This window comes from Actinia tenebrosa, unplaced genomic scaffold, assembly GCF_029948245.1.
Source record: "Actinia tenebrosa isolate PJP-AT-01 unplaced genomic scaffold, QUT_ActTen_1.0 PGA_scaffold15__27_contigs__length_11533743, whole genome shotgun sequence".
Taxonomy (NCBI): Eukaryota; Metazoa; Cnidaria; class Anthozoa; order Actiniaria; family Actiniidae; genus Actinia; species Actinia tenebrosa.
Genome location: NW_028292575.1, coordinates 3,203,702 through 3,229,796, shown reverse-complemented (window position 1 = coordinate 3,229,796; position 26,095 = coordinate 3,203,702). Strand labels below are relative to the sequence as shown.

Here is a 26,095-nt window from a genome sequence, read left to right as displayed (position 1 = left end):
AAAATTAAAAAATATATATAATCCTATTTTTAAATAAATAAAAATAAATAAAAGTAAAAATTAAATATAGAATATATAAAAATAAGTGCAAATACATGTATATTTAAAGATCTTACCCTATCTGTGCTATTTATTTGGCATCCAGCATTCAGTAATATATGAAATATCTTTTTGAAATCCTCTTCTGATTTTATTTCATCATTTTCTATTTCAGCTACGGAAGTGAAATGCTTGTTTTTCACTCTGAAACAATACATGAAAAAAATATTATAATAATGAAGTATTTAACAAAATAAACAAAACAAAAAAGTATCAATAAATATAGATAACATACATTTGAATTTGTAATCTCCAATACATTAAAAAAAAACCTCAAATGTTACAAATGCTTCACCTATTTTGAGCTCGTGAAGAGCTATCGAGGCGGCTAGATTTCGCATTTTTCCGATAAGGCTTCTCAGCCAATCGTTTTGGGTAATTCCCGTAACCATGGAATGCATTGTATTCGCCAAGTGACGTCACTGGAAGAATCCACGCACGTTGTTTGCAGAGGAAGCCATTTTGGATTTTCGATCACTTTATAAGCAGCAGCGTATTTTGAGTATTCTTAGTTTACTTTATGTTCTTTTTATTGGACCTTGAAATATGAGATTGTCCTATTTATCATCACGTTGGAAGAAGAATCCGAAAACAGCCTGGTTTGTCATATATTGGATCGATTAGACTCGGTCCAGATAATATCAATCGTAGAAAAAGTTCGTAACCGGAAATCGGAAAAGAAAGGGGTGTAGCCAATCAGAAGACAATGATATAATTCATAAAGACACAAAACATAACTCCGACTATCACCTTACTCGGGTCACAATATCCTCAATGAAATGAGTCACCAAGTGTCATTTGTTATCATCTTAGTTCATTGGTACTCAAAAAGCTTCACGAACGAGGGAAGGAAAAACTCGAGTTACGATTTTCGAGTTACGGTTTTCGAGTTTTACACACTTTTCGAGTTACGCGCTCGGACACACCCATATTTCGGGGCCACGCCCGCTTTGACATCTGTGCCTAACTCGATGACAAACAGCGTTGAATGTCAAATTCGAGTTACGTAACTCCAACCCAGCAGATTGAACCTTATTTTTCGAGTTACGTGCTATTTCAGTATCTCGATTCTAAAAGTGGACAAATATTTTTTCGAGTTAAACTTTAATTTTTTCGTGTTATTTTTTAGACTGATTTCATAAGTCGAGGTGGTTGTCTCGCTCAACTATTAATTTATATTTTTTATTCGTGTTTCTTCATTTTATTTGTCTATATTTACTCGCATTTAATACGTTCTTTTCGTATATATCATACAGATATATTTTACTCGAATATCATTATATATTTTCTCTTTTTTTCTTTCTCGACATAGCTCGAATGATAGCTACCGCAATATAAAACCAGAAGATATAACTAGCTAAAAACTAGTGTGAGCTGCGTCGGTGTTTCTAATGAAACAGTAATGATAAAAAGGTAAATTATACACCGTAAAAAGATGAAAAAAACTGACGTTTCGGACGCTAGTCCTTCGTCGGAGTAAAAGAGAGCAAAATAAACCCGTTGCAATATAAAACCGTTAAAACCATAAAACTATAAAACAGTCCGGTTATTTCTAGTCTATAAACAGCACGATCGCTGCCTACCTGTATCATTTTTTAGTCCGCCCGCAAGGAAATTTTTTATTTGATTTGATGTGTTAATTTTAATTTTAATTCCGTTAATTTATTGAGAAGTAAATTCTTTTTGTCTTTCAAATAAACTCGAAAAAATATTGGTCCACTTTTAGAATCGAGTTACGAAAATAGCGCGTAACTCGAAAAATAAGGTTCAATCTGTTGGGTGCGAGTTACGTAACTCGAGTTAGATTTCAACGCTGTTTGTCTTCGAGTTACGTACAGATGTCAAAGTGGGCGTGGCCCCCAAAACATGGGTGTGTCCGAGCTCGTAACTCGAAAAATGTGTAACTCGAAGAATACCTTATCTCGTACCATGGCATGGGTTACCTTTGATTTTCTCTTTTGACAAAAAAAAAACTTCTGAAGATTGCATTGGCGTAGGGATCATTAAGGGACAATTATATCAGAATCTCTGATTACCAAATCCAAATCATTTCCCAAAAATAAATGACTCTTAGAGTTCAAGTTGTTATTTCTTCAGGCTCTTCACAATAACAATCACATTGTACCACTAATTTCTTTTTTCTGTAAGTTTAAGCTGTGCCCTGACTTAGATTAAAAACATAGGGGTCATTTAGAGGTTTGATATGTGAATTAATTAAAGCTCTGAGTGCCTTGACAGTAGTGAAGAACAAGCCAGAGGTTGCATATTGTATCACATTGCAATTGTATCATACACTCAATTGAAGAATCATTGTCGGGTTCAGAAACATAGAACATAGAAGCTGAGACCAAAATGGCACATTGGAAGTACGTTCATTAGATGCACGCTGTGACCGGCGACCCGTGGCATCATCCACTGTTTTTAATACGCGTTTGGAATTCTAAACCGACTGCATGGATGGCGCAAATGAATATGTTATGTCATTTCCCATGTGCCATTTCGATCTCAGCTTTTATGTTCTATGTTTCTGAACCCGACAACGATTCTTCAATTGAGTGTATACAGGTATTTTTAAAAAAAGGTTGAATGCTGAATATCGCTTACTGAAGCCTGGGAGTGGATGAACAAAAAATGAATGGTGAGGTAAAACAAAGAACGCAGCTCACATGTAGAACAATACACATTGTTCACCATAATCCATGCTTTCCTTGTTTTTGTTATTTTATCCAATCCCAAGCTTCGTTCTACCAGTGGACACCGACCCTCCAAAACCGAAATAGCTGTATGCAGGGTCCATTCTCTGCAAGCTATCTGTGACTGGTTTTGCGTCATCGCCCCGAAAAGATTAATATAATCTTCTCACTTTTAACTGTTATACCTTAATACAAATTTACGCCACCTATATTGCTTGCACTATTGTAATCGTTCCTTTATAAATAACATGTTATTTTCACGTGTGAAAATAACACCATTGCGATGGCTATTCAAAAATACACGGAAAGAATTGCCCGAAGAAGCCAAAACATACTTCATTGATAATTATATAATAAACAGAATATTACATGGCCGCTTGGAGATACGAAATTTATCTTCTCGTGTTGAAAATCTCTCACTCGTTCACTGCCCTCACTTGTGAGAGATCTTTTCAACACTTGAAGATAAATTTCGTATCTCCGCGCGCCTATGTAATATCCTCTATATCTGTAACGAATTACGACATAGACCCCCTCGATGTGCGTTACGCTCTTGGGGTTAATGTAACGGCAAAATATGTTTAAATAAACAAATAAATAAATAAATAAATAAATAAATAATTTTTTTAAATTTTCTATTTTATTTTTTATTTTTATTTTTTTTATTTTTTTTATTTTTTTTTAAATTTTATCTAAAAATCTACGTTAATAAGCTAAAACTCTAAATAAATAAATAAATAAATAAAAGGTTAGAGTGCACGCACTAAAACCGTGAACATTAAATAGTACTAATTAGTACTATTTCATACAGAATCCTTTGTTTTCTATTGTTTATTTATCACCATTTAGTACTAAAAGTTAGTATTTGCTTCACGGGTTTAGTGCGTGCACTCTAACATCATACTTACTGGATATTCTTTAGCCAACTTCATTTCAAATCCTTCATCTTCCTCAAATCTCCGGATTCCTTCTATATCCATAGTTTGTATGGTTTCAAAGAATTCTCTAGATCTCTGCTTTGTAATAATTTCATAATCATTTTGTGCCTGTGGATTATCAAATAACTATTAAATATTAGTTTAGTTTGGTTTAGTTTAGTTTATTTGTCACAATATAAACAAAGACATTTTATAAAACTTGAGACATACAAATTTTGACCATTTTGTACAAATTTTGAACATTTGAAACTTTCGTCCCAATTGATATTCCCCCTCCATACAATTTACATACAGTACAAACATATGATTAACATTAAAATTGACGAGGAAAAAACAATAAGTATATGTAATAGGACTCCATGCTGTCCAATTAAGAAATAATTGGACGAGGAAAATTCCGAGGACTGACAAAATTGGATGAGGCCGTCTAGGCCGAGTCCAATTTGGCAGTCAGAGGAATTTTTCGAGTCTAATTCTTTCTTGACTGGGGAGCATAAAATCCCATTACCTATTAATTATATAGCTGCCTAATTAATCCAATATCAACAAGACCTGTCCAATTAAGAAAATAATTGGACAGTTACCTATATGGGATTAATGAGAAGCTGTATACTTATAATAATAACATATAATTATAATAATAATATATAATTATAATAATAATATATATGGCTTATATAGCGCTTATATTATGTACTTATTAATTGAGTGGGGGGAAAACGCCAATGGTTAGTTTCGACTCATAGTTGTCAAACCCAGAGGTGTGCATGCATGTAGTATCAAAAGAAATAATCCCCTTTTATCTAATTTATAAACTCTGCTTATGACGACCTGAAACTTTTGGTTTCTAACAAGGACTCTAGATTTTCCCCTTTTTATTTACGTGGTAACTAATAAAGAAAGACGCTTAAAATCATTAGTGAACTTAAAAACAGTGTTTTCATTATGAAAGAAATATATATTTAATTTTATACGACACAAATGCTTTAGCGCCGGGTGACTAATTACAATTGATTAAAAAGTTTTCGCAAATATTCTTTATATACATACGTCATAAACCGGCTAATGACTAATTAATTGCAATCTTTTGACTCTCAAACATAGTGAGTATCGGATTTATTGTTATTAAAACGAGTATACCTACCTGATTAAGATGAATCTCCAATGGCCGTTCGCTGATTCTTTCTTCCATATGGTTTCTTCGACGACAGATCAAAATGTCCATTAGATCGAACTTACTTAGGAAATAAGTATATTAATAGTAAACTTTACCTCGTGCTGTGATGTAGGCTTCTCTACTAGCTGTGTGGCGCCCACTCTCTCGAAATTCAGAAGCGAAAGTACTACACGTGGTATAAGTTTGCAGTTTCGTTACAAACGTTACGGTACCTTTTACACTTACGACTGGTTGCAGGTAGAAAAAACAATTCAGTTTACAACAAGCATTTAAAATGTCGGAGTTCGCAGAAAGTCGAAAACCGCAATACGAGCGTCAGGGTCTAGCACTGTTTAGGGAAGGGTGCACTTTCCATGATTTTTGTTACAGGAGCAGTGGCGTATCATCAGGATGTTTTAAAAACTCAAGTAACGAATAGGCAGTAGTTGATAAATAAACTCAACTAGGGGTTAGGGAGGGGGGGGGGGCGTTGCACACCCTCTGCATCCCTCCCCTAGATCCACCCGTGGCCTAGCTTTATAGGGAAGGCTGTCATTTGTCTAACGAATCCTAATAATGAATAAAATGAGTATTCCGTACCAAATGGATCTACTCACAACTCAACACATTCAGGGCAGAACGTTAAGACCCGCTTCTCGAACGATCGTTAGCTAAAAATATTCTTAAGTGAAAACCATTTATTAATTAAATATTTTCTCATGAAAAAAGACATGCATAGCTTTCTTAAAATAATTTGAAATTATAATGAAAAGTGAATAAAAGACATAGCTTTAAGCATGTTTGGTTAATATAACCTAAATGACATTTAAAAATTGAAATTATTTTTCTATTTTACTGTACTGAAGGTAAATTTGATTAACTTATTAAAGGAGAGTAATCGCTAAAGCCTGGTTCACACGAGCAACGCAAACGCAAACGCAAGAAAACTACGTGTGAACTACAGTAACACAAACGCAAACGCAAACGCAAACGCAAGGAATGGAAAATTTTCCATGTGCACAAACGCAAGACGTGGTTCACACGAGCAACGCAAACGCAAACGCAAGAAAACTACGTGTGAACTACAGTAACACAAACGCAAACGCAATGGAAAATTTTCCATGTGCACAAACGCAAGACGTGGTTCACACGAGCAACGCAAACGCAAGGAAAATACGTGTGAACTATAAACAATCACTACTGCGCATGCGTATCTTAATTTACTTGCATTTGCATTGTGCGTGTGAACATTGCTTGCGTTTGCGTTTGCGTTGCTCGTGTGAACCAGGCTTAACGAAGCGACGCCGGCGCTGCTTGGCACGGATAGTGCAGCGGTAAATACTCAGAGCGTATGTACACTGAGCTGATTCAAACCAGAAAGACCGTTGGTGGACGTGGTAAATATATTCATATCGTACGGCTGATTCGAACCAGAAAGACCATTGGATGGAAAGAAAAGTGAACAAACACTATTTAGTATCCATTTAGAAACAAACATATATCAATTCAATTAGAAATCTACGAATAACTGAAACAATCACACATATTTAAAACCCAATCCGTCTGTCCTGGCGCCCTTGTCTAATTGGTGCAAAATATCACGCCACCAGCGTTTTTCACGTTCTGATCACGTGCACTTGTTTATTTTCACGATTATTGTCACGTGCAACTTTTTCCCGACCGAAAAATAAGTTATTTAATTCCCGGTCGGGATACATTTAGATTTAGCTAGTGTCACGTGGTCATCTTTCAACCAATGATAGTCTTCGTTATATCGGAAAATTTCGTAGATATATAACATCAAAACATGTTTACGTTCAGGTGATATCCTTTCGCCCAATCAAAGTACGAAAAAAGATGGACTTTTGTATAGGAAATCGCACGATCTCGAGTACAATTTGGAAACTAATAGACACGAGTAACAAGGGCGGATCCAGGGGGAGGTTCGGGGGGGTCGCGACCCCCCTGTCATTCCTGAGGTCAAATGGGCTTCCTGTGGTAAAAATGCGACTGGGATTCCTTTGCCCACAAAATTTACCCCTGAGACCCCCCCTTCAAAAAACCCTGGATCCGCCCTTGAGTAATGTTTTGAAAGTTATTGTAATTGCACGAGCCTTTAGGCGACTGCAATTAAAGAACTTTCAAAACATTACGAGTGTCTATCAATTCCAAATTGTACGAGAAGATCGTGCGATTTTTTGTTTATAGTTCACTCAACAAAATTTCAGTAAAAATGCGAAGCGACGTCGTTCATCTTTGTCTATTTAGCGTCCGATTTTCAGTCCATCGCGCAACTGAAATGCATAAAAAACATTAGTTCTTATTAGTTTTTATGGCTTTTTTTTTGCCGCGGTTGACATTGTTTTGGCCGCGTTCCATAGCGACTTAATTAAATACTCCTGCGGAGTACAATTAACGCTATAATTGTACTCCTCTCGACCAATCAGAGTCGAGTAATTTTGTTGAGTGTACTATAAGGTATATAACAAGCTGTAGGCCAGTTAGAGCTCGATTGTGTAGTAGCAGGGCTAAAGATATTCATCTGCCACTGCGTTGGCTTCGCACTTGACTAGAACATCATATAATTGTCCGAAGGTTAGATTTCGTTCCTTACTCTCTTCTTCTAATAAGTCCTCAACTGGGTTCTTCTGTCTTTCATAGTACTCCAAATGTTTTGATTTTTTGAACTCCCATAGCATTTGTTTTAGTATGTCTGGGTCTAAAGGGGGGAAAAGTGAACGAAAGATGTAATTAGAGTGCATACCATATATCCGTGAAAAACTAACAAAATTGTACAAAATTGAATAGTGCAAAGTTCTGTGGGGCTGTTGAGCTAGTTTACTAATTTTTGCAAATTTGTGCAAGTTTCTTACAACACGGTTTTCGCGTATATATGGTGTGCACTTTACCTAGCAAACATACAAAAATCAAGAATCTCTATTTCCCCTCCAGAACCAATTTCTCCACAGGTAGCCCAAGCTTGGTTTCTGTGGTGTAATGTTATAAGGAAATGTATGGGGATTCATCAAAAATTTCAATAAAATAATTAAAACGTAAAATAAAGCCTCGAAACTTTGCCCGATCATTGAGAAATAACACTTCTTTCGCTCAGTGTGGTTATTTTTCGAATTTAGCCCGTTTTAAGATTTTTTTCCCAACCAGTTACTGGTAGAGGTTTTTTCAGAAGACTCATAGGTAGAGCCGGTTACATCGAAAAAAGAACTTTTCATCAGATTTCAAAACGAGAATCATGGAGTTTTTAAGAAAGTTCGGCTAGTTTTGTCATCCAAATAAGCCGTTCTGAATAAAAAGTAAATTGATCGTCGGACATCACAAATAGCCGAAGCAATGTTCTCGTATGTTAACTGCAAAGGTACTAATTAATCTACTCAATATATAAATGTCGCTCGAGACTACTATTAAAAGATAATAAAATAATCAGTAATTTACAGACTTGAATGAAGTCCAATGAAATAGTATTTCTAAACGAATTTCTATAAAATATTCGCTGAGTTCACAGTGTAAAAAAGTGTTTCATGTGAAAACTTCGGGCAACGAGTCGATTGTAAGCGACGTGACCAATGAAGGTCAAGATAAAGAGTAACGCATAACGCAACGTTTTTTGTTACCCAAAAAGGGTCATACGAATGATTCCTGAAATAAAGTACTCGGCCCGACTTTAAAAAAATTCAGAATTTGTTTTTGAAGACTTAAGAAATAGATGTCAGTCGAAGTCGAGGTCGTCTTTCGTAATTGAAGTAACTGCAGACAATCAATTCATCACAGAATTCGCTTCCAAACTCAACAAAATAACAAAGAACTAAACAAAGGTGTTAAAAGGAAGATAAAAAAAGGACGACTAATCATCTGCTCAATTGAGCATTTAAAATATGAAATCGACACCTTTGACACCTTCGAATGTCAACAAGCATCAGGACACAGGGAGATTAATCTTTGGAAAGTGCAACTAGCATCCACGAGTTCGCCAAAGGGCGCTTTGATCTTTTAACTCAGGGCCGTAACCAGAACTTTTACAGGGAGGGTGCACATCGCGAATAAAATCGGACCATTGATCGTTTTTTTAAGAAAGCAGAGCCAAAAAAAAAAAAAAAAAGGTAACCAAAGGAAAGCAGAACCAAAAAAAGATTTTTAAAAATAAAAAATAATAAAAAAAGGTAACCAAAAGAAATTAAAGCAGAACCAAAAAAAAAAAAACGGAGATGGATGAGCGGACCTTAAACGTTTATGGGGGGTGCACGTGCACCCTGTGCTCCACCCCTAGTTACGGCCCTGTAACTAGTGAACTCTGATTCTCTTTCGTCGCGGGTGAATTCAAACGACTGTAAGAATATCGCTCTTCTTACCGCATAGTGCTCGAGTTAGATTTTGCTTCTTCTTGGCATCCCACTGCTCATAAGATTTATTTTCCTCCTCTAATGGTCCTATTGCATTATAGGCAATTTTATTTCAGAAGCATATAAAAATGGAAGATATGAAGAAAGAAAAAAGGACAGAATAGGATTGAAATGAAATGAAATGAGACGAGACGAGACGAGACGAGACGAGACGAGACGAGACGAGACGAGACGAGACGAGACGAGACGAGACGAGACGAGAAGAGAAGAGAAGGGAAGGGAAGGGAAGGGAAGGGAAGGGAAGGGAAGGGAAGAGAAGAGAAGAGAAGAGAAGCCCCAGTAGTATAGGGAATGGGGGTTCCAGCGCAATCTCAACACGGGGTAAGACCCGTGTCAAAAATCCACCTACGGACGACCCCCACTCCAAGTGTGGTTGAGGGCAACAGCGCACTTAAATATGTTAGTCTATATATGGAGTGCGAAGAATGTAAGAAGTTCGTTAACGACTTTTGCATAATTTGTCTAAGACCTAAAGTTATCGTACCTAAGCCAGAACCCTTTTTTGTGTTGTGGTAAGAAAATGCAAATAGAAGACGACACGTCAGCGCAGTGTTACGAATGTGGTAAGAATATTCGTAATGCCGTACCAAATGCTACCAGAGAGCAGTATTACGCCAATGGAGGTCGTAAGAAAACGCCATATAAGAGAATAAAATACTTCAGGGACTGGATGAGTCATATCCAAGGTTTACATCCGATATATTTAAGCGACGAAGTAAAGAAGAAAATCATAGACCATTTAGAAGAGCCAACCCCACAAAGTCTACGGAAAACGTTGAAAAAATTAAAGCTAGGGAAATATTACAAAGCTATTCCCCATCTTTTGTCTGAAATTACCGGTAAGTCTATTCCCGAGGTTTCTGATATGACAAAAGCCGAGTGGATGTTTTGTCGGCTGAATAAGGATATTCCTTATTATCCTGACGTAATTTACGAAATATTTTACAAAATAGACCCCAACCACCCCCTGTTAGGATGGATTCCGAGAAAATAAAAATGCAAAACTGGCGTTTATTTTGCCAGAAACCCCACTGGGGAATGCATCGCGCAGAACACCAAGCTATCCCCAGTGGGGTTTTTTGCATTTTGGGCTTACGGGGCTTATTTCATCCCGCGCCAGAGGCCCTCTAGTACATACACATATATCTTTCTTACGACCCACCAGAGGGTGAACTCCGGACAGCGTCCCGAGACACCCCCTGACTTTTCCAATCGCGAAACCCCCCCTCGCGGGGTTGAATCGCACTTTCTACCCCTCCCCCCACGGTTGCTGTGAGTGGGGGAGGCTTTTTTTTCACTCACAGCAACCGGTCCAAATGCATCTACAGCGAGGCTCGAACTCGGGACTTTAGGCCTCCCCAGCCCCAAAGTCCACGATCACAAGCGAACGCCAGACACATCTGGACGCTTATGTATGTGAAAATTATTATATTTAATCTGCATATTTTCTAGACTGACGTTCGATATGTAAATAGAATCCCGTCACGCTCTTTTCGAAGCAGATGTTTACTGAGCAAGCTTTCTTTGAAGCTCTTCTTTTGCCTCCTGGTAGATCTTTTTGCGAGATTCCTCGGAAAGATCTTTTACGATTGTTTTTTTATTCCTTATGTCCGTCTTTAATTTCTCGTATTTGTCTTCTTCGGCCAGAATAAGCGAGAATTCTACGTCGTCTATCTTTCTGTCACGCAAAGCCTTTGAGACAAGGTCGGTAATAGTATTTACTTTAGCCCTAGACAGAGCTATTGTCGTGTCATGCTTGGATATTTTCGTGGATAGCTTTTTCATAATGCCCGTAGCAACAGCAGAAATGATACCACAAGCTGCCCCAACGCCGGCCAAAGGAACTCCAACGATTATTCCCGGCCCAGTAAGCGAAGTAGCAACGCCAGAGCCCGTTAACACAACAGATATGGATCCTGAAGTTATCGCAATCTTATGTAGCGTACTCCGGGCTCTAACGTATTTCTTCCTAACTTTTTCGTAGTGTTTTGCCTGCCCTTCCAAGTAAGCCAAGATTAAGTTCGCTTTATTCAGACGAAAGTTTTCGGCGTTTAGTTCGTTAGGTGTAGTATAGGGAACATCTGGGTACAACTGAGGTGCTGATGGTATAACATCCATTATATATACTAATGTACGACGCTTTTGGGAATGATATACAGGAGCAGCCGCATCACGACAACCGGGATTACTGGAACTGGAGGGCCTTTAGGAAGATGTTTCCGCATGCAGACCCTAGTAAGTTCGAAAGGAGACCCGATGGGATTTACTATAACGGCTCCAGGATGTACAGTAATGAGGATTTGAAACCTACGCTGGTCGATCAGATAGACAATCAACTGAAGAATTCTGGTTATGTTGAACATAAGCCTAAGCCAACGCCAACATATGTTGAACACAAGCCCGTGCAAGGTTGGTCAAAGGAATTATTGCTGGGTACCAGTACTTATCCGATACCCGCAGTTACGTTTAATGAACATCCAAGTTTGGATTTGACATTGAACATGCGGATCTCTAACAACCATTCCTTTCCGTTAAAGGTGCGAGATATCTTCAAAGAAGTTCCCATTGTTCATACCACCGCAAAAGAAGCCCACGAATGGTTAAGTGGTCCTAACATGCGTTATTGGCCGCAGCAGCTGAACTTTGCGGTTTGGTGTGCCACTAGCGGCTGTGGGGTAAGCGCAAACTTGATGAAGAATTCGATATTTATGTTTCACTTTCACTTCACGGTTAGAAGAATACTGCATGAGATGGGTGTTATTGCGCTGCCGGGAGATGCCACGTTTTATCCAAGAGATAACGAATACAGCGTGCCGGCTTATGATAGACTTTGTAAGGAGTTTGGTGTTGTAGGGAAGGATTTCCGATGCACTACGGGCGCTAACAATGGGCTGGGACACGTTTGGGCTTATTGGGGGATTGGTGGGCACGAGCTAAGCGATAAGGAAGTGCATACGCTGCGGTTGCAGTGGGACACTGGGTATCACAAAGAAACTCACGACAGTAGCACCTTCTTTGAACCAAATGCCAAAACCACTAAGGAAGTTAGAGACGGACCTCTGTTCAAAGACGAGGGCGGTAAGTATGCCGGGGCTAATCCACTGATTATCAAAATTACCAACGACGAGCAAACGAAGCAATATCTTAATTTCATACCCCCAGAAGGTAAAGGACTAACCAAAGCCGGCCTTGCTCGTTTGAACCGCAGCATAGAAGCTTACGTGTATTCTATCCTTGGAGCCCAAGTAAACACCCGATCAAATATAGTGGGGAATACCGGCGCCGCAGAAGAAACACGAGCCGAAGCCTTGATCTTATTCGAAAGTTCAATCTTGGAGGGTGACATTAGCAAGGGCGTACAGCGTTACCAACTAGCCATACAAAATTCTAAGGCAAGGTTGGACTATGCAGTAGCCCCGGGTTGTTGGTTAATGCCCAGTAATTTATCCATAAATACTGGTTCTGTAGTAGGATACAACAACAAACTTCAACGAGCTACTAAGGATATGAAGTTTGGGGTGAACGACGTGAACTCTGACACTCTTAGGAACATTCCCCATTTCGTGGAGAAGTCAAAAAAGTCGCATGAAACGAAGCTACCCGTAGTTAAGAAACCATCAAAGAAGGTCCTGCCTGCGATACCTGAGGAATATGACCATAACTTACTAAAAGCCGGCCTAGCAGCTGCAAGTATTGGTCTGAGCTATTATATATGGCGATGAACAACCCCTACGTAGCTGGAGTAGATTGTGTCTATACGACTTACACAGGTGAGAAAAAATACACCCAAGCGGCTTGGGTTGATGTCACCGGAATGTCTGTAGACTTGAACTACTCGGGAAAGAAGTTAATCCTTTGTAGTATTTGCATTGGCACGAGTAGTCACGCCAACGTGGGCTTTAGGTTCCTGGATGACAACGGCATACTGCAGCCTATGCGCGCGAAGACAAACAACAGGGAGCCTGTACATTTCTCCGTAGAACCAAATGCTAGTAGCGCCGAGAATTTATCGGTTTGGACTTTTCATATGGTTACCGATTGCCATGGGAAGGTAAAATTACAAATACGCGTAGATGACACCGGGAGCGTTTGCATAAATAGCATAGAAAATCAGAGAGATGAAAAATATAACCACGCAACCATTTGCACTCTTACGGTAATGAGTCTCTAGAAGCAAATTTATTTGCTGGTATATATGAACCCACATACTAAGGAGGATTCATCCCTTTATTTTCTGGAGGAAGATAGATACTTGCGTAATGCTAATTGGGTTGACACGGAATTGTGGGTGAAGGTTGGTGGGTTGGGATTAATTATGTGCACAATTTGTATTAGCGTAAGGGAGGAATATGGTATTGGATTTAGAGTAGTAGATGAGAATAACGATCCATTGTTACCATACAGAACACTGAAAAATACTAGACGGTCAGCTCATTTTTCATATGAACCGCCAAATAGTCTAGACGATATAGTACCAATAACCTTTCACATGGTAGCTAATTGTCAATACGCAAAGCTTCAGATCAATACTGACGCAACATCTAACGTTAATGTCGAAGTTAAGATAAACGCTGTTATTTCACAATCAGCTGCGCCAAGCGATTCTACTTTTAATCATAAGACCATTTCTACTATAACTGCCATACCGCTAGTTCCGCATTATCAAGGCGGTGCGAATACTATCTTTACTTATCCCCAGTCGAGAACACCCCGTGCACCCGACAACGATTATAAGCCGCCAGTAATACACAAGGATAAGATCAACCCCGCATCTTCTTCAAAAGGACCACGCCGATAGCGACGACCAAGATCCAAATGTTATTCCCCACGAACTTCAACAGTTCGCCGCCGGCCCTAAGCGCCAAGGAAACAACCGAACCCAGCAGCCCAGGAAGACCGGCTGCCATCTTTTTTCCCAAGTCCGTTAGTCCATTGCCTAATTTCTTTACGCCCGCGCCCGTAGCCTTAAGCGTGGATAGGATGACTCCTACTACGGTACTAATAGCAACCGCAAATGCCAGCGGAATACCATACTTCACCAGAGCTCTTTTTATTTTTTCCTTGGTGGTAAGCCCCAGCTCTTTTTCCAGGTTGTCCTTTTGCGCCTGTAATTCCGCGACTCTTTCCTGAAGGGTTTCTACTTCCCTTTGAGCTGCTTCCCTTTCCTCTTCGGTACGAGTTTGGTCCTCGATCACTTCTTGCTGCCGCTCTATTTGCCCCTCCAGGTCTTCGATTGCCTGATCTCTTTGCCGGATTTGCTCCTCCTTAGTATTGATTTCAGCCATTAACCGTCGCCGTTCCACTAAAGAGCCGGCTATGGTGGTTTGTAGGTTATCGGTATCGTCTTTAATTAAGTCTAACTCTTGCAGGGCGAGGTTAAGGGCCTTTTGTGCTTGATTCCTTTCACGCCGAATTCGGGTTCTTTGGTCTACCAGCTCACTTATTTCTTGATTTTTAAATTCGACCTCCCTCCTATGCGCGTCGGCAAGCCGCTGGTTTTGCTTCATGTATTCCTCCTCCCTTTCTTCCAACGTTTCCCGCAGTGCTTCCACTGAGGCGCCAGAGCTTTGGGCTTCTCCTAAGTCCTCCCGTGCTTTGTCTAATTCGCGCAGGGCCTGATCCACCTGATTTCCTATTTCTTTTATTCTTTCATCTTGATGGGCGGACTTCTTTTCAGCATCGGCAAGTAGCTGACCTTGCTTTGCATATTCTACATCTTTTTCTCTTAACTCCCTTTGCAGATCCGCGGCACGTTTTTCCGCGTTGGTCCTTTCGGTTAAGTTGTGCAGCCTTTCTAACAGGCTTCTAGTAGCACGCTGAAAGCCTCTTAATCTCAAGACGTCACCCCTAACGTTGCCCTCCTCATCAAAGAGGTTTTGCGGTTTTGTCCAGCGGTCTTTGTCGGGAAATCTTAAGTCTTGGACGCTTATGAGGACTTTGTTTCCCTTTTCCGTGAGCTTTACGTCGTCAGCATCAAAGTTGTCGTAGCGCAGCTCTAGCTCCCGCGCTGCCCACTCTACGGTTTCCCGCGCGGCTGCTTCCGGCTCGCCTATGTTTTGAAGCTCTATGTGCTCACGCGGAAACGCGTACTCGCGTGCTTTGGGATGTCTTAGGGCCTTTGCAATCCTATCCCTTAGGGAATCGTCGACTTGTTGGGTGGGAAGCAGCGGTTCTTCATCACCGTCGTTAATGTCAGCCTGACCTTCCTCAGTGGTGGGATCGAAGTCGGGGTCTGTTCCTTCTACTTCCATTATATATGATAAGCTCAAAGTTAAATCCCAACGTATTACCTAAGCAGGTTGGCGGACTGAAAGCAGAACGCACCTTTCACCGGGTCACCTTTACGCCTTCTAGCGCAAAGCCAGGAGAAACCCTGTACGTAGGCGTGCCCCGCCTAACAGATAACCTAGTCTTAGTTCCTGGCACCTTGGCTTTGAGGTTTGACCTAGCGGTGCAGTCAAGCCCCACAGACGAAAGGATTATCGTTAACAACGTGGGTCGCAACATCGTTTCTAAGATGCGCGTAAAGTTCGCCGGGGAATCCTTGCTGGACTTAAATAGGTACGATCTGTATACCACGTACAAAGACTTATGGTTGACAGCCTTTGACCGCGCGCAAAGGATAGAACAAGGAATTGGTAGTGTCATTCTACGTAAGGTCCGCACACCTACGAAAACGCAACCTACTGACGGCAGCGGAGAAACCGCAGTGGCAGACGCAAAGCGAATAAAGACCGCCTATGGTAGTAAGTATGTCATACCATTAGACTTTGAAGTGATTACGAATCACGGTGTGTATTACCCAAGACAGTTATCCGAGCTACAGTTTGAAGTAACTTTAGCAGATGCTAATAACATCATTGGTGGGCTAAGCAGTGCACTTACCACGACAACCCCATACTCTATCACTAATCTAGAATTACAGTACGAAACGGTGTACAGCGAAGAGCTGGCCCGTAGCGCTGGCATGGAATACAGCTCCGGGAAGGCATTCTTATACGACCACGTAGTGATGTATAAGACGTTCAGCTTCCTGGATAAGACGGATGAGGTTATTAACCAAAGTATTAACCTCCCCCGAAGAAGTCTCACGGGGTTGATGTTGGTGTTTGCCAAACCCTACGAGGCTGGTAAGCGCGACAGCGAGGCCTTTCACAACCCTAACATTACTAACGTCGGCGTGAATATCAACGGCGTTCCAAACAAGGTTTACTCCCAGGGAATAAAGCCCGCAGACGTGTACAGGGAGGCAATGCGCAAGTTTGGCGACCAAATTAGCCCCGAGGAATTCTTTAAGGATAAGTATGCGTTATGGATTGACATGCGCACCATTAACGACGAAGACCTACATGGGCAGGGTTTGCGTCTAGTAAATACGCAGGATGGTATAACATTGGAGATCAAACGCACCAAAAACGCCTCCGCGGGCGACGGTGATAAAATAAACTGCTACGTCTTCGTCGTGTCTGACGCGCAACTGAGCGTAGAAATGAATCAGCTAAAGAGCGTTGCATATTAATGTTAAAATATTTCTTAAATATACAATGCTTCGCGTATTTGAAAACAACGACACCAAACTGCAATGCATAGTGCAAGGCGAAACTTTGTACTTCAAAGCAAAGGAGGTGGCTTTGGCGTTGGGCTATGAGCGCCCTAGAGATGCAATTAGAGCACACGTATCTGAGAAATACCAGAAAAAATGGGTTCATCTACAAGGGGCTGCGAATCACCGCTCCTTTACTACGCAACCAAATGCCGTGTTTATATCCGAACCTGGTTTGTACGAACTGATATTTAGCTCCAAACTACCCAAAGCTGTGGAGTTTCGCGATTGGGTCTTCGAAGAAGTCCTACCCGCGCTAAGGAAAACGGGTAAATATGCAATAGAAAGGCGCTTCGACGGTCCAAACAAGTTAGTATTTAAGATCGAAAATGAAGCCGACCTACACGCGAAGGTCGTCGACTACACACGTAGGTTTTACCCCGATTTCATCATAGCGCCGGGTCTTGGCGAACTTCAAGATTCAGACAGCAAGCGAATAACCTGCTGGCGAAAAGGCTACCAAGCCGGTCAACCCGACCTTTTAATCCTAAATGCGCATAAGAAATACCGCGGGTTGTGTATTGAGTTGAAAACCCCAAAAGGAAACGGCGTCTTATCCGCGAAGCAATCTAAGAAAATCTCACAGCTTGACGTAAATGGTTACCTAACGATGGTTAGCAACGATTACGACATTATCTGCCGTGCCCTGATGGATTACGCGGATGGCATTCGTATTCCCTGTAAGGGCTGTGTAAAGCGGTTTAAGTCCTACGCCACTTTGAAAACGCACCTAAAGATATTCCATAGGTATAATGAAGCTCAGCTTGACTCACTGGCGTGATCTTGTCCACGGTAAAGCATACGAAATAAAAAATTACGTCGTCTTCGAAGACATCGACCGTTTACGGTTAGTCCTCAAAGACTTAGAAGGCAAGGAATATTCCCTTTGGGCGCCGGATTGCGTGCGGTACGTAATTCAGGGCGAGGAATTCACCCACTTACGCAGCTATGGTAAGGTAAATGGCCGATGGAAGTTTGACATTGAAAGAAGAGTCACTCCATCTCCTCTTTGTAGTTAAGCGCGTCTGCTAAAGTCCGCTGCGCTTTAGGATCCGCGGAGCACCAATGCCCCACAAAGGATCCTTCGGAGAATACCCTGTCGCAATGAAGGCAGGTGTATTTTTTACGCGGTTTTGGGGGCGTAATGCAGTCGGCAGGTGGTTCGCAAGTAATACAGTCCATATATTGAAAGGGCGATTAGGAATCCTCCTAAGAAGGCGGCTGCGTAGGCTAGCATATACCTTTAAAAGGGGTCCTTATATTTATTAATGTTTCTTCTTTTCTTATTGAGTTCTGCATACCTTCTACAAAAGGGGTCCTTATATTTATTAATGTTTCTTCTTTTATTCTTAATAAACAATCAAAGAATATTAATAAATATAAGAGTGCATTTTGAGACTCTTTGCGCAAACCTACTTTACTTACGGGCTTTCCTTACCTCCATGTTTTGGGCATGCCAATCATCAAAACGATTCAAGTACTCCTTAAAACCGCGGGGACGATGTTGCGGGCACAAACACTGCCATATATGATCATCTCCTTTCCTTAAGCCGCCACACGCGTCACAGGGCGCACTCCAATACTCTGCGTTCTCCCAGCGCGTACCTTCGGCGCGGTCGAACTCCGTAAAGCGTTGGTCTATTTCTTTCTTACGAAGAGTTAACTTCCTTATGGTTTCCACTGGGCAACATCTCGCAGCGATATCACCATGCTCCTCGCATACGACATCCAAATCATAATTACCACGACATCTATGTTGATGCCATGCGTCCGTGAGACCTTCATCGCAGCGCGCACACACATCCTTTAAACACACCCTATTTTCTTGGTGGTATTGCAACATTTGGGGCGTGCTAAAGAGCCGATTGCAATCAGCACAGCGTCTTTCCTTAGACTTCAAACACACCCTTCCTTCCACGTGATATCGCAGCGCCTGTTTACTGCTAAACTGCCGGCTGCAAGTGCCACAGGTGGTGACGTTATCCACCTCTTTAAAACATACCTTCTTTTTTTGGTGATATTGCAAAGCCTGTTTGCTACTGAACTCCCTATCGCAATCCTTACACTTCATTATATAATAAGAATTTATTAAGCCTTATAAGGGATACCGAATGAAGTCCTGAATGGACTCTTTAGCCCAGCCTGCCATTGTCAAGAGCGCACCAAACCGTTCTGCACGCTTCAGACCGCACATTTCATCGTACAACTCCTGCACGCGCTCTTTCAGGCGATCAATTTCCTCCCTTTGCATTTCTATGGTGTCTCTCTTATCTTTTGCGTCGGCGACAATTCTTTGCACTGCTTCCACTGGCTCCATCGTATATATAATGGATCCGAACCATATTCCTTGTAACGCTCTGATCGTAGGACCCACCGGCTGCGGAAAGACCCAATTCGTGGTAGAGCAGCTATTAGAACCCTTTAGATACCGCTTTGACTACATAGTGCTATTATGCCCCACCTACGTGAATAACCGCACCTGGACGGGCATAGGAGTGAAAGATGACGACTTCTTCGTAGATATCTTAGACCCTAACGAGTTATCCAGCCATTTGAAGTTTTGGCACAAGCAATTCCCCAAGGACACGCAGACTTTACTCATATTGGATGACATTGCCTGTGGGGACGACGTAAAAAGACGCACCTCCGAATTAGTGAAGCTCGCCTTCAGCGGTAGGCATGACAATATCAGCGTTTGGTTGCTTTCCCAGCAGCTTACCAGTGTCTCTAAGCCCTTCAGGGAAAACATAGGCTCCCTAGTTGTCTTCTACACTCCGAGCAAGTCTGATCTGGAAACCATCTTAAGCGACTACGGCGGTGAGATATCCAAGGAACAGTTACACGAATACATGCGGCATCTAAAGACGCACCAACATTCCAAAATGATCTTCTCTTTGAGGTTTCCGTATTCCATTAACATATATGGACATTGAGCAGCTCTTAGATGAAGTCCCCGCGCAGTTAGACGAAAGTAACCTTAAGGAACAACTCAACATCCTTGTGTCATCTGGGAAGTGCAAAGAAATGATAGGCAAGGAACTTACCCATGAGCAGGTTAATAAGCTGTCGGAAGAGGAAGTCAAGAAGTTCCATAAGAGGTACGAGGCCGCCCTTGCAAGTAAGACCACGGACGCCGTAGCAGACTCAGCCATTAAGCTGGCCACCAAGCTTCTCGGACTTGCGCTGCCCATAGACGACGTGGAGCAACTGCGGAAGGACATAAGCGAGGACTATGTCATCGCCCAAGAACTTAAGATAACCTGCGGGTGGTTGTCTTTGAAGTGCGGTAAGTTAATGGCAGTCGCCTCTGCGGCACTTCACGTAGCTCAGCACGTCGACTTGAAGGAGGTACTGGTGTCTTGGAAGGACTTCAAAAAGGACAGAGAAGTCGAAAAGGTCTTCCAGGCGGCACTTGCTGAGGTACCTGATCAAGTCGCCTCAAGTACTTAGTCAAGTCGTCCTTAAGTACTTAGTCAAGTCGTCCTTAAGTACTTACTTAAGTCATTCTCAAGTACTTATCAAGTCCTTCTCAAGTACTTGCTCAGGTTACCTTAAGTTACTTATCAAGTCCTTCAAGTCCTTAGATATAAATGGAACCAGAGTCGAAGGTAGAGCAGCCCGAGCAAAAGATTACCAAGGCTAAATCCCCAGGCAGAGTTGCCGCGGGAAAGAAGCTCGCGGAGATGAATAAGAAGAACAAAGCCAAAAAAGAAGAAAAGGTGGAGGAAAAAGAAGAGGAATCCTTCATTAATCCTGGGTACGTCATTGGCGCGTTAGGAGTTGCTATAGCAGCAGGCAGCCTTTACTTACAATGGCGGGCTACGAAAAAAGTAGAACCCGTGCATGTGCCGCCAACATATCACGCACCCGTGCACGCACCTGTGGAACCAGCTAAAAAGAAACGGCTAAGAACTGGTTAAGAAAACAAACCCTCTGGCAGGTTTATCTTCCCGTGCCCAAGTACATTCCCAGGCCCAGCTTTACCGTAAATACCCCTAATGAAGTTCATCAGGCAGATTTGCTTTTCTTACCGCACGACAAGGTGAGAAGAAAGACCTATAGATACGCTTTGACCGTAGTCGATATCGCAAGCAGATATAAGGACGCCGAACCCATAACCAGCAAGGATTCTGGAGAAGTCGCAGAAGCCCTAGGTAGGATTTATAAGCGCGTCTTGAAATGGCCTAAGCTGCTGCAAGTGGATGCGGGGACAGAGTTCATGGGCGTGGTTACTAAGACCCTGAAAGACCACAGCACTAAGATTAGGAGAGCCGAAGCTGAGTACCACAGGGGTCAGAGCATTGTCGAAAGATTCAATAAAACCTTGGCCGAGCGTCTCTTTGGGTACCAGTATTGGAAAGAGCTGGAAGATCCCTCCAAACGCAACAGGGAATGGACTCAGAGGCTCCCCCAGGTCGTCGCGGCTTTGAACAACGAGGCGGCCAGGGCTACGGGAATAACACCCAAGGATGCCATAAAAAAGAAACACGTGGAACACAAGTCCTACGTCAGAAGTTCGAGGGCGGTCTTCCCCCATGAAAAAAAATTAGGTAATGTCACAGTCCGATATCTCTACGGACCGGGTGAATTAGAAGGAGGATCCAAAAGAGCTACGGATCCTAATTGGTCTTTGGAAACTTACCAGATCCGAAGCGTAATAGCTAAGAAGGGTCAGCCCATCTTGTATTATCTTCACGATGGCCCCACACGTGGGTTCGTCATGGAAGAACTGCTTATCGTGTGATGTCCGAATGCTATCGTATGCACGCCGTCATCACACATCCATCGCTTACCGTCAAATGCAGACAGTGACACCTTCTCCTGCGTGACGTTATGTATCTGATGACCATAGCCGCGCAGGCTGTTCATCTTATGCCGCTGTTCCTTACGTGTTCGTAATACGTTGAGGTAGGACTCGTGCGTAATGTCCTTCTTAACCACGTACTTTTTTACGCCTTTAGCTTTCTTTTCTACGCCGTCTAACTTTAGCACGCTGTACATCTTTGGTTTCAGACCCACGTACTCTACTATGGGTTTTCCTAACATTTCGTCTTTCATCTTCCCAATTACCTTCTTATTCTTCGCAGAGTAAAGGAAGTGCTCCTTCGGGTAACCGCTGGTGTCGTACTCGTCTATGTCGGGGAGGCAGTCTTTGTAAACGTCTTCCGTTTGCACTTCTAGAATTAGGGAGTCGGTGTCTGTGTACAGGAGGCGACAGCGGTCTCCGTACTTTGGCTTAAGCTTATCGTAGTAGAACTCGTACATAAGCAGCTTCGATAGATCCAGCACCGTAAAGCCTGTGTAAACGGGCTTGTTTAGTAAGAGGTTTGCCCTTTTCATGTGAATCACGTAGAAGTTCAGCATTTCTACGTATCTAACGAAGCCTGGCTGTGACACGTATGCTTCTGCTTCCTCTTTGGTGCTGACTATTTTTACGCTTACGCGCTTGCGGATGTTCTCCATTGTCTTTCCGAACACGCTGTTGTTCATCAGTTTGAAGAGGTTTTTCTCGAAGTCATTTTTCGCTGCGGTACGCTTTTGCGTGTTAAAGTCAATGTAGGGGCGCATCCAGGGTTCCTGCGTGAATTTTAGGACTCTGTGGATCTTCTCTACGCGCATTCCGTGTCGCACGTAGAACTGCAGGTTGCGGTAATGTACCACATACTTCTTCTTATCCATCAGGTTCATAGTTTCCTGTACGGTTTGTAACCAGGGCACATTTGCTTTTGCAGCGGACTTAGCTGCTTAAATGGTATCTCTATCGCTTCTGGTGCTAAGGGGAACTCATTGTGTTCGTCGTGCAGGCGCTCTGGGTACTCCAGATCCACTTCTAAGACGTAACCCTTGTCTTCCTCCTTTCCTACCTGCATGTAGAAGTCTATCGGCTTCACTGGATCCCATTCGAAGTCTCTCACAGGTAGGTACTGTGACATTGCCCAACCATAAAGGTTATTCGCATCCAGGTAGTAAATGTATGTGGTTGGTTTCTCTGGGTCGTGCTCTACTAAGGGGTTGTTTGCGCGGGCGTAACGTCGGCTGGGCCCGCATACGCCGCCGCGGATACCGTCTTCCATAAAGCGGTACATGTCGTATTCCGTTAGGAGATCCAACTGCGCATTTGTCTTCTTTAACAAAGCACTCCAGCTGAGCCCAGGAGCCGTGTAGAAATTAGCGGGATCCAATCCGTAATATTCCATAGCCATCTTTCTGAAGCTTTGGAAAACATCTGCAAGCAGCACTACGTCAGACCTTAGGTAGATGTCGTGGTAGTCCCCCATGTTCTCACAGGAGTACTTTTCCCACACGTCTAACGCATGCTGGTACTCCTCATCCTTTATGCCGGACTCGTTTAGGGTGCTGTAGAAGCGATCTTTGGGTGGTAGGGACTCTTTGAATCGATCCCAGGAATCCATGTATTCATATGGGTAGACTCCTTTCCTTTCCGCGCCATATTGACTGGAAATGGGAAAGTTGGTGTTATACTTTACGAGGTTTGCTAAGGAGTCCGCCATAAACTGCTGCGAATCTAAGAACTTTAGCTTACCCACAGTTACGGACATGTAGCGCTCTTTGTTGTTGGGTATGCATTTGACGTCGGAGCCGTCTGTTCCTTGTAGTAGCAAATGGGAGTCGTAACCGCGGAGGTTGTGAAAGAACACCGGAATCTCCATGTCTGGATTTACTTTGAAGTTTATATTGCATTTCCAATGAGCCGCTCCTCTGTATTTACCAGTGATGTGGCAGTGATCCCTAACCTTATCCACATAGAAATCCTCAACAAATGCTTTGTGGCAGTGAATGCAGTGCGTGGAGGGCTTTCCCGGCTTCTCACCTTTCTTAGCATACTTCCCGCATCTAAAATGAGCTTCTCCTAGATACTTTCCATCTTCATCCCACGCTTTCTTGGCTCGTCTTCCAAACTGAAGAAGCGTATGTTGACAAATGTGGCATTTTTTTGCCTTGTTAAAAGCCTCCTGGTTCTCTTTGGTAAATTCCATCTTCTTTGGACGTCTTAATTGTTCTCTAATCTCCCCCTCCTCTTCTCGCAATGCTTCTAGAAACTCATTAGCTGCGTTCTTACCTCGGTAAATCACAGGAGGGTTTGCTTTACCGTCTGATCTGACTACTATGTAACCAAAGGAGCAGATCTCGTGTAATCCTACCTTATTCGTGGCACCACGTTTCTGCTCTTCCTTAGTTATCAACGCTTCGAAGTCTGCATATATCACGTAAGGCACTTGCATCTGCTTTTGATGGTCTGCGTATGAAAGCTCTTTGTTGGTGGGTATCTGGATCCGTTGCGCCACTTCTTCGACTCCGCGGCAGATCTCATCGTGTTTCTTTAGGGCATTTAAGGATGTAAATGACAGCAAGCAGCAGTCACAGAAGTACTTTTTGCCTTTGTGCTTAGTATGTCTGTAGAATAGTCTGCTAATGTGTTTAACCCATGAGTAGTGTCCGCCGTGGTAGAATAAATGTACGCGCTCTCCTTTACTTTTTGACAGAACTAACGGTACTATCGTCTGCTCTCTGACTCCGTAAACGTTAATTGCTAGATCGTTTATTTCCTCAAATATGGGGATGTCTATCAACTGCATGGGAAATTCCACACCATCCCACTCTAAATCATCTGTGGGATACTTACTTGTCCTACAGGGATCCTTCTCTGCTGGATACAGTGCAGACCTGATTGCCCACATAAAGCATCGATTGTCTTCATTCTTCACGTTTACAATAGCCTTCTTCCTTTCTACCCACGTTGGTAGCGGTACGTAACTCCCCCCTCGTATGGGTACGTACCTAGCTATACTTATCTCTATTCCTTCAACCTCCTCTACTGTCCAACCCGATCCTTCTTTCGTGTAGTTAGACAGCGACTCCATTATTGCTTCTAAGGCTTCACTGAGTGACCTATCCAGATTCGTGGATTCTAATATCACTAACGACTTTGATCGCAACATTGCTGTCGTCATTACCTCGTCTTTTGACAAACTTACTTCTACCATTATGCTCGCTTTCAGGGCTCCTAATTCTTCTATACCTTTTCGGAGAGTCCTTTTAACCTTCCTTTCTGACTGACGCCAAAACTGTCTAACGTCAATCTCACCGTTACCGGGTATTGACACCGTGCTGAAGTTGCTTTGGGATTCCATCTATATAATAGGAAATATTTTATACCTAATACCAAGCACTTTTTAGGTCGTCGTAGTCGTACTCACAGTCCTGACAATGCCAAAACAATTTAACCTTAGTCTCAAACTTCTTACCACATCCACAATCATAACTGCTCATACACTTCGTCTTCATTTTCAAATGCTTTTTCAAATCCGCTTCTTTCTTAAAAGTTCTCTTACATTCTTCGCACTCCATATATAGACTAACATATTTAAGTGCGCTGTTGCCCTCAACCACACTTGGAGTGGGGGTCGTCCGTAGGTGGATTTTTGACGCGGGTCTTACCCCGTGTTGAGATTGCGCTGGAACCCCCATTCCCTATACTACTAGCCCCTGCCCGAAACGAAAAAAGAGGGGAAGGAAGGAACACAGAAAAACATCATATAACAAAATTATACCTTAACATATACACTTAACATATAAACATTATACCTGTTGTTCCACTTGGCACATGTTTTCTCAGCTCCTCGATATAGCTCTTTCGATGCACCCCTTTCAATTTCTGGCATATGTCTCTACAGCTCTTTACCATCTCAGGTGGGGGGTTTTTCATCGATGTTTTATATGGCTTTAGGTCTTCAAGTAATTTCTGAGCAATTGTTAGAGGAGTGCTTTCCGGCAATGAAACCTCATGACTTTGGACAGGATAGGGGACGATCTCGGAACCTAGTTCGATGAAATTGGAATGTTCGATGAGGAATTAGCTAGCAGATAACCCTATCTCTACTCTATCCTTCTGTGTGTATCCTTGATTTTACCAACCTTTAGATGTGGACGGCATGCCATCTAGAGCCAAAAGCTGGACTGTTTCTGTTACAACGTTTGCTGTATTCGAATTCTACGAGGGAAAAAATCATTAAAATTTTTTTTTTTCTTTTCAGGTTTTCAATGTGATTTGAGAATGATTGTTTTCTTTGTTTGAGTTGTATCCATACAGTATCCATATCTCTTCTCAAACAAAACCGATAAACAAATAAATGATACTCTAGGGAGTGATACGTACAGTCTTAAACGGG

At 42.2% G+C, this 26,095-nt stretch overlaps 3 protein-coding genes across 7 annotated transcripts in view; 1 reads left to right on the top strand and 2 right to left on the bottom strand.

The window, feature by feature from the left end:
- Positions 1-560, bottom strand: part of LOC116302762 (uncharacterized) — a 7,673-nt gene extending 7,113 nt beyond the window's left edge. Inside the window, exons 1-2 of the mRNA XM_089030640.1 lie at positions 523-560; positions 117-243 (exon numbers count right to left, since the gene is read on the bottom strand). Of these exons, the coding sequence (XP_088886766.1) occupies positions 117-243; positions 523-560 (165 nt within the window). The remainder of the gene's footprint in view (positions 1-116; positions 244-522) is intronic.
- LOC148910852 (uncharacterized) overlaps positions 117-26,095 on the bottom strand; it is a 30,529-nt gene continuing 4,550 nt past the window's right edge. The window contains exons 7-12 of one of the 5 annotated variants that reach the window (XM_089030280.1): positions 25,842-25,917; positions 25,512-25,745; positions 9,251-9,328; positions 4,875-4,929; positions 3,701-3,838; positions 117-243 (exon numbers count right to left, since the gene is read on the bottom strand). In XM_089030280.1, the coding sequence (XP_088886406.1) occupies positions 3,763-3,838; positions 4,875-4,929; positions 9,251-9,328; positions 25,512-25,745; positions 25,842-25,917 (519 nt within the window). In that variant the 3' untranslated portion in view covers positions 117-243; positions 3,701-3,762. Of the gene's footprint in view, positions 244-3,700; positions 3,839-4,874; positions 4,969-5,566; positions 7,606-9,250; positions 9,329-25,511; positions 25,746-25,841; positions 25,918-26,095 lie in introns of those variants that run through there. The other 4 variants (XM_089030283.1, XM_089030278.1, XM_089030279.1 and 1 more) reach the window with 4 other exon arrangements.
- Positions 11,616-13,713, top strand: LOC148910853 (uncharacterized). Its single transcript, XM_089030574.1, has 3 exons — positions 11,616-11,710; positions 11,839-12,640; positions 13,706-13,713. Exons 1-3 carry the CDS (start codon positions 11,654-11,656, stop codon positions 13,711-13,713), a joined length of 867 nt encoding a protein of 288 aa, XP_088886700.1. The 5' UTR covers positions 11,616-11,653.

Bases quoted from the DNA above. Each gene is read 5' to 3' on its own strand.
- LOC148910853 (XM_089030574.1), top strand. From the start codon at position 11,654: ATGTTGAACATAAGCCTAAGCCAACGCCAACATATGTTGAACACAAGC. The intron at 11,711-11,838 runs GTTGGTCAAAGG...TTTCCGTTAAAG, and splicing joins TGAACACAAGCCCGTGCAAG to GTGCGAGATATCTTCAAAGA.